Source organism: Vipera ursinii, assembly GCF_947247035.1.
Source record: "Vipera ursinii genome assembly, chromosome: 3".
Taxonomy (NCBI): domain Eukaryota; kingdom Metazoa; phylum Chordata; class Lepidosauria; order Squamata; family Viperidae; genus Vipera; species Vipera ursinii.
The window spans coordinates 153,880,246-153,893,120 of record NC_139516.1 but is presented as its reverse complement, the minus strand read 5'-3'; the positions used below and the strand labels follow the sequence as shown (position 1 = coordinate 153,893,120).

The 12,875-nt window shown below is 36.8% G+C and overlaps 1 protein-coding gene across 1 annotated transcript in view; it reads left to right on the top strand.

Annotated features, from left to right (window-relative positions):
• ZNF236 (zinc finger protein 236) overlaps positions 1-12,875 on the top strand; it is a 65,802-nt gene that overhangs the window by 38,459 nt on the left and 14,468 nt on the right. The window contains exons 20-28 of the mRNA XM_083359972.1: positions 525-795; positions 1,980-2,083; positions 2,562-2,927; positions 3,839-3,984; positions 6,148-6,394; positions 7,003-7,182; positions 7,840-7,998; positions 9,650-9,828; positions 11,652-11,783. Coding sequence (XP_083216098.1) covers positions 525-795; positions 1,980-2,083; positions 2,562-2,927; positions 3,839-3,984; positions 6,148-6,394; positions 7,003-7,182; positions 7,840-7,998; positions 9,650-9,828; positions 11,652-11,783 — 1,784 coding nt within the window. The remainder of the gene's footprint in view (positions 1-524; positions 796-1,979; positions 2,084-2,561; positions 2,928-3,838; positions 3,985-6,147; positions 6,395-7,002; positions 7,183-7,839; positions 7,999-9,649; positions 9,829-11,651; positions 11,784-12,875) is intronic.

Sequence of the window (12,875 nt, the reverse complement as noted above, 5' to 3'; positions counted from 1 at the left end):
TTTGTGCACAGAGGGGAAGGAAAGCCCTTGGTGGGCTATCAGGAGAGTTTCAGCAAGTAGATCTTCCGTTCTGTCTCTTTAATAATCTGGGAGAGCACTTGACAATCACAACTGGGAATGCCAGGATTGCAGTCATTGAGCAAAGCAGTCATTTGCATCTCACTTAGCAACCACTTTGCTCAAAAACTTTGCTCAAAAAGATTCTGGTCCCAATTGTGATTGTAAATTCAGAATTAGCTATAAATGTTCTTTGGCATAAAAAAATATAGGATTTGTTTTTGCCTGGAATTGTATAATCAGATTTTTATAATTTGAAAGAGAACATGCATCACAATATCGTGTTGTTAGTTGACATAGACCATGCAGCGGTCTTGCATTCACATATCTGATGCCCTTTAAGCTTGGAGTATGTGTACTTTTGTATAATTGCTATGAATAACTGGATTTTGCATTAATATCCAAGAAGCTTTTGTTTTGATATTATTAGGTCCTTAAAAGTGTTGCTTTTCTATTTAATTATGCAGAAGAAGAAGAGGCAGCATCTGAAAAGACAAGCTCTCGAAAATCTAGGCCAGGTGTTATCACATTCACAGAGGAGGAAACAGCTGAACTTGCCAAGATTAGACCACAAGAAAGTGCCACTGTCTCTGAAAAAGTACTGGTCCAGTCTGCAGCAGAAAAGGACAGGATTAGTGAAATCAAAGACAAACAAGCAGAAATGGAGGCTGAGCCAAAATATGCCAATTGTTGTACTTACTGCCCAAAAAGCTTTAAAAAACCTAGTGACTTAGTTAGGTAAGTGGATGTAGATTTTTTTTAGTTTTGAAATATGAATTATATTACTGTGCATTTTAGTGTCTTTCATCCTTAATTAAAAGGAAGAGGCAAGCAACCTTCCAATGGTCATTTGCATATAAACCTGAGCAAATGGGTATCACCTGTCACACCAACTATGGTAGTTTGTACTATCTCTGAATAACTCTTTACAAGACAGTCTGACTTCTGAATATTGGCAGGGTCTCATCTGCCAGTTCAGTACTAACTGCATGCTCAGTATTTTGATGACATTATTTTCCATTTAGTAGCTGGTCACACTGAAACCAAATTTCGAAAGCATTCTGCAGTAAAGCGTAGATATAGCTGTATTATCTCATGTTCTTTGGATTTTAGTAGTTACGGTAAAATGCCATATGTTTTATTACTTTTGAAGAGTTTATATTCAGTGATACAATTAAATGCATGCACAGGCAGTTTTGATAGTCTAATGTTTTTCTCATACATGTACGTACAACTTGTGATCATCTGCAGCAAAGCACTAGTTTTGATTACTTAACTGGTCTATGGACTTCTTGGCTAAATACTATTTTTATCATCCTCTTATATTCAGATTATAATTTTTCCATCAAATAATTCTTTACTCTTTACAGAGTTACGTTAACCATTGGGAGGCAGTATGTGATTGGCTTCATCCTTATTGAGACTCATCAGGTGTATGCCTGATGATTCCCATTAAGGGTGAAACTAGACATATATTGCATCTTGGTGATCAGTACAACTGAAAATACTATACAGGTTATACACTTTATAAAAACACAGAAATTCCTCCCCTCCCCCAGCCCAATAGTGGAAGTGAAAGTCATTTAACGCTGTACAGGAGAAGATGATATAACAACTGAATCTCTCAGAGTTAAAGTGGACTGTATATAACAATTTCTTCCCTCATGTCAATTTATTTACAAATGTGTATCTCCTAAATCTGTACTCAGAATCAAGTTTGGAAAGTATAGTATGTTACAGGCCAATTTTTTAAAAAAATATTTTTACTATATGCTTAGGCTGCGTTGAATGTAGACCATAGAGTTTTGATAATTCTATAGGAAAATGAGGCCTAATTGAAGATGAGGCCCAACTGAAACTTCTTAGCTATTTTAATAAACATAATATACCTTTTAATGATTAGAACAAATATCTTTGGCTAGGCATGTACGTATCCATACGGGAGAAAAACCTTATAAATGTGATGAATGTGGAAAAAGTTTTACTGTAAAGTCAACTTTGGACTGTCATGTAAAAACGCACACAGGTATGTAAGATCATGAGTACTTCCAGCTTAATTAGATAACAAGTGAATAAACATCAGATATATACTGTACCCTGTATTTTAGGCTGGTAATTTGACAAAGATACTTGACTTTCTAATGAATTAACGATTTAGCTTTTAATACTTAAGGATACCGTTTGGTTTCCCTCCTTCCCCCCCATGCATTTTTTCTTCCACTTAATTGTCTGAAAGCTGGTTAAATGGTTATAGTATAACCAATATAGTTGACATATACTAGCTGACTTTGTCTAGTTATGACCTAAAAGTATTTTCTTCAAAACTCTGAAAACTTAAGAGTAAGTCATGATTTAGGAGGAAGTCCCCTCTAAACAAGTTGTTTTATGAAATACTATAAAACATCAATGCAGGGTTTTTAATGTCCAAGCAAAATCTAGCAGAAATTTTGTAAGTGATCAGAAATAATGTATATTTCGCTGTACACTATTTCATTATTCTCCAGGTCAGAAACTTTTCAGCTGCCATGTATGTAGTAATTCATTTTCTACAAAAGGGAGTTTGAAAGTTCACATGCGCCTACATACTGGAGCAAAGCCTTTTAAGTGTCCTCATTGTGAATTAAGGTTTCGGACTTCTGGACGCAGAAAGACTCACATACAGTGCCATTTTAAATCAGAGGCCAAGAAAGCCAGGAAACCTGGTTCTCGTGCTACAGCTAAAGGTCTACAGCCAGTCAATCTTCTTAATTCATCCACAAATGATCCTAATGTTTTCATCATGAATAATTCTGTGCTGACAGGCCAGTTTGATCAAAATTTGCTCCAGCAAAGTATCGTTGGTCAGGCTATACTTCCTGCTTCTATGTCAGGTAAACATGGAAGTGTTTCATTCTGTTTTCTAGGGGGTTCGGTTTGAGAAAAGTGATGTAGAAATGTTTATGCTGTTCAAAATCAAACTCTTCTGTGGCTCCTGTTAATGTTGACGGAGAGACTTTCAAGACAGATGTTGGTAAAGTCACATCAGTTTTGGCTTACTGAATAGGGGCTTCCACAGATATTTAATTGAGTCTCTCCATCTTAAGATTTACAGATGTGTTTGAAGGTTATTCAGAGGACATTTGTTTGTGGGGGTTTTTTGCAGGAAGACACTTGGGTTGTATTAGAAAAAAAATGCAGTTCTTATGATTTCAGGATTTCTGCCTGATTATTGATATCTTGGAAATAACATATAATAACTAATAAATTGGAAGAGAATGGTAAAATATTTTTAAAAATTCAATTGGTTGCATCCTAAATTTAGTAGTAAACTGCAGTACTAAAATAGCAAAATTATTGGAAATTCTGGTTGATTTGTTTTATTTTATGGAATGCTAATTATTTTGGTACAAATAGTTTTAGTCATTTAGTGTGTATGGATTTGTGTTGTGTCACTCCCATTCTATGTACACCCACTAACTTATATTCATTTGTATGTGTAGAATGCACATACTCTCTGATTTCATTGCTATCAAAATCAATCAGAATTAATCAATTTTACAGTATATAGTACCAGTTTTATTGGTATTACCACTATGCAGTATTGCATATTTATTTAAAAAGAAGATTCATTATTCAGTAAGGCATTCCTCAATAAGTGACTTTAGGATTTCAGTTTTAATTATGGTAGTATATATAGCTTGATTAATTCACTGATATAGAAAAGGGATTAATTCATGTTTAATCTTAGTTTTTGTATATAAAAACTGAAATATATATAAAATATGGCTGTTTTCTTTGGTAGCTGGAGGTGATTTAACTCTATCCTTGACAGATGGTAGTTTGGCCACCCTTGAAGGAATACAGTTGCAACTTGCTGCCAACTTGGTTGGACAGAATGTTCAAATTTCTGGAATAGATCCTAGTAGCATTAACAACATTACTTTACAGGTGGGTTTATTCTATTTTATCCTTCATAAGCTGTATAATATGTTATACATAGACAAATGCCCATAATCCCTTTTACTCTCCAGATCTTTCATTTAATGACTAAATAATATTTAAGTGCTATTTTTCTCTCTCCTTCCTACAAGTAATTTTTCTTTGCATAATTTTATTTATTTTATTTGCACTCATTTCTCAAGCTAGTAAAGTTATGGTTAAAATCCTACAAGCTAGACTCCAGCAGTATGTGGATCGAGAACTACCAGAAGTACAGGCAGGATTTCGAAGAGGCAGAGGAACTAGAGATCAAATTGCCAACATACGCTGGATCATGGAGAAAGCTAGAGAGTTCCAGAAAAACATCTACTTCTGCTTCATTGACTATGCTAAAGCTTTTGATTGTGTGGATCATAACAAACTGTGGCAAGTTCTTAAAGAGATGGGCATACCAGACCATCTTATTTGTCTCTTGAGAAACCTATATGCGGGCCAAGAAGCAACAGTGAGAACTGTACACGGAACCACTGATTGGTTCAAAATTGGGAAAGGAGTCCGGCAAGGCTGTATACTGTCACCCTGCCTATTTAACTTATATGCAGAGCACATCATGAGAAAGGCAGGGCTAAATGAATCAAAAGTTGGAATTAAGATTGCCGGAAGAAATATCAACAACCTAAGATATGCAGATGATACCTCTCTAATGGCAGAAAGTGAAGAAGGACTAAAGAGCCTCTTGTTGCAGGTGAAGAAGGAGAGTACAAAACTTGGGTTGAAACTTAACATTAAGAAAACCAAGATCATGGCATCCGGCCCCCTCAATTCCTGGCAAATAGATGGGGAAGAAATGGAGGTAGTGACAGATTTTATTTTCTTGGGTTCAAAAATCACCGCAGACGGGGACTTTAGCCAAGAAATTAAAAGACGCTTACTCCTTGGGAGGAAAGCCATGGCAAATCTAGACAGCACACTAAAAAGCAGAGACATCACCCTGTCAACAAAAGTGTGTATAGTCAAGGCTATGGTCTTCCCGGTTGCAATGTATGGCAGTGAATGTTGGACCATAAAAAAGGCTGAGCGCCAAAGAATTGAGGCCTTTGAACTCTGGTGCTGGAGAAGACTCCTGCGAGTCCCTTGGACTGGAAGGCGATCAAACTGGTCAGTCCTAGAAGAGATCAACCCTGACTGCTCTTTAGAAGGCCAGATCCTGAAGCTAAAACTCAAATACTTTGGCCACCTAATGAGAAGGAAGGACTCACTGGAGAAGAGCCTAATGCTGGGAAAGATTGAGGGCAAGAGAAGAAGGGGACAACAGAGAATGAGGTGGCTGGGTGGAGTCACTGAAGCAGTAGGCGTGAGCTTAAATGGACTCCAGAAAAGGCCTGGAGGAACGTTGTCCATGCAGTCGCGATGGGTCGGACACGACTTCGCAGCTAACAACAACCTTTATTTTATTGCCTGCTTACTTAGAATATGGATTCCTAATTCTCCCTAATTACTCAAAATTTTTAAATGCTAAGAGAACTGTATCGGCATCCTTCTAAAAGGGGATTTACCCATCTGCAGAAGAGCTGAATTGTTGAATGTGAAGAATCGCTCATATGTTATCATAAGTCATATTGCTGATAATGTTTTTTGCTATCTTTCTGACCCAGTATCTCCTATCTTATATTTGAAAGTTTTTAGCAGGAGATGAGGCACTGTGAAAAGAAAGCACTTGACCTGCAGCTCTACAACATTTTGACTTTCTAAGAAAGCTAATTATGTTCATGTAACGTTCAGAAGCTTTCTTATAAACACTTTGCTTTGAACAAGCCAACTTTAAAACAGTAGTTCTAGAAGGTCTTCAGATGGAATAAGAAGTCTGCTGAGTGCCAGTGGACATGGAAAATTTAGATCTTTTAATGCTAAAAAGGAAAATGAAACGGCTCAGATTCATGAAATATCCTGTTGACATCTTCTGGCAGAATTTGTATTTTATTGGATGATATTCAAAATAAGCCAATGTAACATTGCCACAAAATGTTAAGTTATCCAGATTTGTAAGATTGAACAGGTTATTTATCTACGACATGAACCAACATCTTTTACTTGGGTACTATAGTTTTACTATAGTCGGATTTAGAAAATAAAAATGGAATATATTTCCTACCGAACTGTTTTTTTTTCTAGATTGACCCCAGTCTTTTGCAACAGACTCTTCAACAGGGTAATGTACTGAGCCAGCAGCTAACAGGAGATCCCAGTATGGTGTCTCAGAACTCCTCCCTACAGACAGCAGAAAGTACAGTGTCAGCAGCAAATGTGGTAATACAGCCCTTATCAGGCTTGTCCTTACAGCCCAATGTTACTTCTTCAGCAAATATGACAATTGGGCCTATGGCCGAGCAAGAATCTGTATTGGCCACAACTACTACAGGTAAATACAGTAGGAAAGCAAATTCATCTGGAAGGTCTTTGATTAAAATTATCTAAATTCTTGTTATTTTCCTATCTTATAATCATACCATTATAATCTGATAAAACAGATATTTCTATTGACAAAAATTTCTAAAATACAGCAAGATAGGGCCATCTTATCCTCACAGGCCAGAAATTCAACTTCTCTCAGGAATCACTTGTGATCCTCCTGAGAAAAAGCTGGCCCAATCTCTAAGGGATATTTGTCTGTTTTTTAATTGCTTAAATAATTTAAAATATGATTGCTTAATTCTTTTGAAAAAGCAAAGGTTTGATCCCTCATGAAGGGTGGTTCTACAAATGGTCCCCTGCAGGAGTCTGGAAGAAAATTCTTCAGATTAGTCCCAGGAATCACAAACAACCTTCTGCTCCTTCAGATCTAACCCAGATAGACCACCTGTTTTTCCACTATTGTGGGATTATTTATATGGCAACTAGTAATACGTGATATATATCAAAGCCAGCTCCCTTACATTTTTCAGTTATGCATCCAACCCTATTATAACATTAAATATGTATAATGTAAAGCCTGGCTACTTTTATTTAGTTTATTTTACTCATGTTCAGGTTCACAGGATCTCTCTCAAGTTATGACTTCACAGGGAATGGTATCAACTGCCAATGGTCAACATGAGATTACACTGACAATAAATAGTTCTGGTCTGAGTCATGTTTTAACTCATGCTTCTAGTTCAACCACTACAAATTCATCAGGAACCCCTCAAGAGATCACCCTTACTATATCTGGCAAGTATAATTGTGAAGTCATTCTGTTTCTTCTCAGTTGACTCTGTTTTAATGAAACATACTCATTTGCAGGTTTGTCTTAGATGGAAAATTTAGAGTATTTTTGGTGGGGTTATATTTGGTGGGGTTAAAAATGTAATGTTATAGTAAGTTTTGTACAAGCTCTCCTTGATCTTTAATTAGTACTAATTGAGTATATATTAGAATTTTTTTTGAAAATTTTGAGGCTTTTGTGAACAGGAACTGCACTGGCAATGTACAGTTTATGTTGTGAAAGAATTCATAATTTTATACTTGGAACTTGACAAAATTTATCATGCTTGTCTCTTAATTTGTTATACAAGTGACAGTAATTCTGTGCTTTGTTTCATTATAGATATGCACTCTGTACATACTGGTTTTGTCAATTTGTATTAAAATAGGATGCAGTGGACCTTTTAAGTGTAGGGCTGTCATGTTTAAACTCTTACTCTGAAGTTTAAAAATAAATTATTCCCTTTTGAAAATGAAAAATTGTTCATTTTAAATAATAAAATGTATAAAGTTTCATGATGGCACTAACTGCTGAGAGCTTTGTTACTGGCACTAATTGCTGAGAGCTTTATTACTGAAAAAGGAGAGATCTGAAGTGGCTAAACAATTCCATTTTCCATGTAGGCCAAGATCTTATTCAACACATTTCCTCTGGCAACAATGAACTGAATGAAAACCTACGATTGGCAACACCTAATATCACTAATCAATCGCCTGCTACTACATTAACTATAAATAATGATCAGTTACTGTCTCAGACCCCAACATTGGATAGTTCTTCAGGTGAGTTTTCATTTATTTTCCTCCAATTTGCTCGCTTGCACATAGTTACTTAAAACTACTTTACAATGAACTCAGTGGAATTTACATTTGAAAAGATGTTATAAATTATTAGTTTGAACCATATGACTGTCTTTAGTAGGAAGTAGGTGAGACAGCCATGGTTTGGAGGAATAGGGTCATGGAGAGGATGTCATGGCACGGTTTACCTTCCCAAGGGGTGTAAGTTCATTCCAAAAATATGCACCCACAGAAGTCACTTCCAGCGCTAGAACTGCCAAACAAGAGCTTGGCAGTCATGAAAAGTATCACATTTCACTGTGGTGGGGAGGCTATGTTGTTTTGCATGGTGTCTTCAAACTGATGCTTTGCACAGCGTTTTCTCACACCAAAGTAATCATTTGAATATTTGAAAGCCCATTTGAACACCCTTGTAATCTAAATGCCTGGTCACCTTATCTAAATTTCAGTGCCCTTTGTGCTTGTTTGCCTGCTAGCTTTAACTTAGGAGTTCAAGGCAACACACATAGCATTCTCTTCTCTTGTTTTTCTCCACAGCAATCTTCTAAGACAGGTTGAGCTAAAAGTGTGGCACCTTTTGAGGTAGACCAGGTTAGGAGACAAATACCCAGGAAAATATGTTATGGTACAGGTAGTCCTTGACTTAGGACCACAACTCAGCCCCAAAATGACGTCGTTAAGTGAGTTTTGCCCCATTTTACGATCTTAAGTGAATCATTGCAGTTATTAAGTTAGTAATGTTGTTAAGTGAGTCTGGCTTCCCCATTGACTTTGCTTGTCAGAAGGTCACAAAAATGACCCCTGGATACTGCAACCGTCATAAATATGAACCAGTTGCCAAGCATCTGAATTTTGATCATGTGACCCTGGGGATGCTGCAATGGTTGTAAGTATGAAAAACGGTCATACATCACTTTTTCCAGGGTGTTGCAACTTTGAATGGTCACTAAATGAACTGTTGTAAGTCAAGGACTACCTGTATAAGCTAGAATAGCAGAATCTTGAAAATCTGACAGCTTGTCTCCCTCTCTCTTATACCCAAGATAATCATAGTGGACCAGTCTTGAATTCTCCTGTGTTTCCAGTCAAAATTGTTATTTTTGTAATGACTGGTATATATTTTCTTCAAGGCCGTTTCCAAACCTCTGCTGAGATAGTGAATTCCCCAAAGTTGCTCAGTTTCGTCTCCCACCAAACATGCTGACTTTCCCATTACAAATTGCACTAGTGCAGCCTTCCTAATCCTGACATTCTAAATCAGACACATGTTAAGCACATTAGTCAGGAGAAGTAGTAGCAAGATATTACACAAAATATAGGTTAATGTCATGTATGCGCCTGTTAAAATCTCTGTGATTCCAGTCTATTCTGTTGAATTTGTTTGCTGCCTGCAGAATATATGAGGGCAAGCAGACGTTAATGAGCATTTATTTTAATTGTTAGGAATACACTTTTTTTCAGGTGGTAAGTAGCAGAGAACTATTTTGGAGTATGAAACTTCTAGTTGAAGCTGGAATTTAAATTTTGCATGGGTTACAAAATGGCTAAATAATGAAGAGTCTAAGAATGTTGTACATCTCTAATTATGGAATGTGGTTCTGATTTTGAATTCTTAACAAAATACTTTTTGTAGAACTTAACACTTCAAACGGAAACCTTCCAGCGACACCACCCCTGTCTCAGCCAGCTCCGAATCTAGTAATGTCATCCCCAGGTGTGGGAGGAGATGGTAGTGTCACATTGACCCTGGCAGATACTCAGAGTATGTTATCTGCTGGCCTTGATGCAGTCACACTTAATATCACTTCACAGGTTTGTATCATTTCTCTGAACTGTTCTATCCTGTTCTTAACATTTGCTAAATGTATAGAATTTGAAAAAAATATTAAGATAACCATTAAGTAAGAAATCCTGCCTGTATAGCAATGAATACCAAAGATATTTTTTAAAGTATGCCATATACCTCACTCTTCATGTGGTTTTGACTTTGTGATATATCTGGTGCTGCATATTTCAGGGTCACTATGATTGAATTTTTGCTTATGTTTCCTAAGGGTAAGATGGGACAGTCAGGCTTTGCATTCAAACTTCTGTTGTTTTTCCCCCTCTTCTCACTATTCTCTTTGCTTCCTAAAACTTGCTCCAGATAATATGGAATTCTAAAGATGGCATGACAACTGCAGGGGGAAGCACAGATTAACAAATATAGTTCCCTTCTCTCCCCGCCCCCAGGAACCATTGAATTAGTGGGACTAGAAACTCTGTTGTGCCCTTTTGTTTGCAGAACAATAGTTTGAATCCAGCTGACCTCTCTCATCAATTGCAAATGACTTTTGTTTTCCCTTCATTTCACCATTAATTTATCTAAAGGTAAAGGTTCCTCCGCACATGCGTGCTAGTCGTTTCCAACTCTAGGGGCTGTTTCAAAGCCGAAGAGCCAGCGCTTGTCCGAGGACATCTCCGTGGTCATGTGGCTGGCATGACTAGACGCCAAAGGTGCACGGAACGCTGTTACCTTCCCACCATAGTGGTCCCTATTTTTCTACTTGCTTTTTTACATGCTTTCGAACTGCTAGGTTGGCAGAAGCTGGGACGAGTAACAGGCGCTCACTGCTACGCGGCACTCGGGATTCGACCTGCCAAACTGCCGACCTTCTGGTCGACAAGCTCAGTGTCCTAACCCACTGAGCCACCACGTCCCTTCATTAATTTATCTACATGTAGCATATCCATAGATTAAATACAAACCCATCCCTTGCAGTAAGAAGAAAATACAGAAGAGAGTTACATCTGTGGGAGATATTTTGAATTTGGAAGTGTGTTAAGGAAGGACACAGAGTGTGATACAAATATGAATCTGGATAATACGAATTGGTGCTTCTTTTAGCTGTATGGTTTTAAAACAAAGTGTAGCATATAGGCGAGATGGACAGTAAACAGTTATGATAGTTACAATCGTTTATCACAATATGTTATATAATGCTGCATCTTCATTGCTTTCCTCTTAGGAACCAATTCGAAGTATGTAAAACTGAAATAAATGTTTATTAGTCTTTTATATAACCTTTTCAACTTTGGTTTTTTCCCTTATGTTTAGTTTTTTTAAATTATTAACAAGTGACAAATCCCTTGAATTTTGTTAGTTCTACATATTAACAAATTGATGGTGCCATAAGTGTGATTTGTTGGACCGGCACTGTTCCTTTGCATGCCAGAAACTGATCCACGCAAAGAAGCAAAGCCCCATCCGCTGGGTGCAGGGAGCACACAAAACCATGCCCCCTCTGGTCCGCAGAAAAATCTTCCTCCATGGCACCGGTCCCTGGTGCCCAAAATGTTGGGGGGCCACTGGTCTATAGGCTATCAGTAAATTAATTTTACATTATATATTAGTGCATTCAAGGTGAGCCCTAACATTCAACAAGTTAGATATTTTAGGGTTATTAATAGATGCTTGCCTTAAACATTTCACCTGTGTTATCATGGGGACTTCACAAACAAATGACCTTATCTATTGATAACTCTTAGTTACCTATGCATGGAAAGTTTAAGTAATAAATAAGTTAAGTTGCATAGACTTCGATGATGTGAGTTAATTGCACATTTTTCTGAACATTTGGAAATTTCTTTGCCAGGGTCAACAGTTTCCTGCTTTACTCACAGATTCTACTCTCTCTGGGCAGACCAATTCAAACTCGCAGCAGGTCATACTAGTCAGTCATGCTCCACATTCAGTACCTGCTAACCACGATGAATTAACTTATCAGGTAAGTAGTCTTTATTAACCTTTCTCGAATGATAATGCAGTCATTTTGTGTCCTGTATCTGAGGTTGACATTTACCGTACTTTTATTTTATTGGGGATAGTATCTATGAAAACTTCAATTTGACAGAGGTTTGCTCTTCCAAAGAGAATTTGAGATGGCACTCTATTAAAAGTAGTATTTGTTATTTTTCTAAATGAGACCTGAAGTGCAGTCCTTTATATAGGGGGGCTGTTAGTTGTTCAGTCAACCACATAGTGTGTATTGTAATGTTTTCCAGCCTGGTACTCTCCCAATATATTTTAGATATTGTCAATTGCCATAATCCCCCTGTCAGTGTAGCCTCTCCTTAATGGATTCTGAAATTGGAAGTCCAATATATCTAAGTAATTTGTTTGAAGAATCTCATATATGGAACTGTAGCCTTAGGCTGATATTTTTGTTCACAGCTATCCTAGTGAATTTAATACAGCATATTTTTGCACAGATATACATTACTGGTATCAGATGCAACTTTTTTTATTTTGAAGTCGAAATTTGATTCTCTCAGGTGATTGTTTTATTCTTAATACTTGTTTTATCTTGTTCTTCTTATATGCCCTGGTTGCACCTCATCATCATTATTGTTTAATTCTTCTGATTTTCTCTTACACCACTAATCAGAAACTTACTATTATTATTCTGCTCTTTTGGATTTTTTTAGGATAGTTTTTCAAATTAATTATAACCACTAGTGTTAATGATTGTGGCTTGTAAATTTGATAGCTGGATTAGCTTGCCTCGTCTTTCCAACAGCATCCTATAAGATCCCTGAATGAGCAATGGTGAAGATAACCATTTCCATGTTGTTTGTGTCCAGTTTCTGAAGAATCTTCGTTTGACTGATAGATCCTACATACATTTTGCATTTTTTAAAGAATTAATTGAATTTAAATGTGATGTCTATAAAGCAAGAAAACGTACAACTTCCCTGTTTTTCCATTTTGGCACATGCATTGCTAGCCTTGACAAATACCCTGTTAGTGTGCTAACATTGCATTTGAAATAATTTAATTTAAAGTATCCCTTTAAAATGGGCTGTCTGATGAGTGTAGT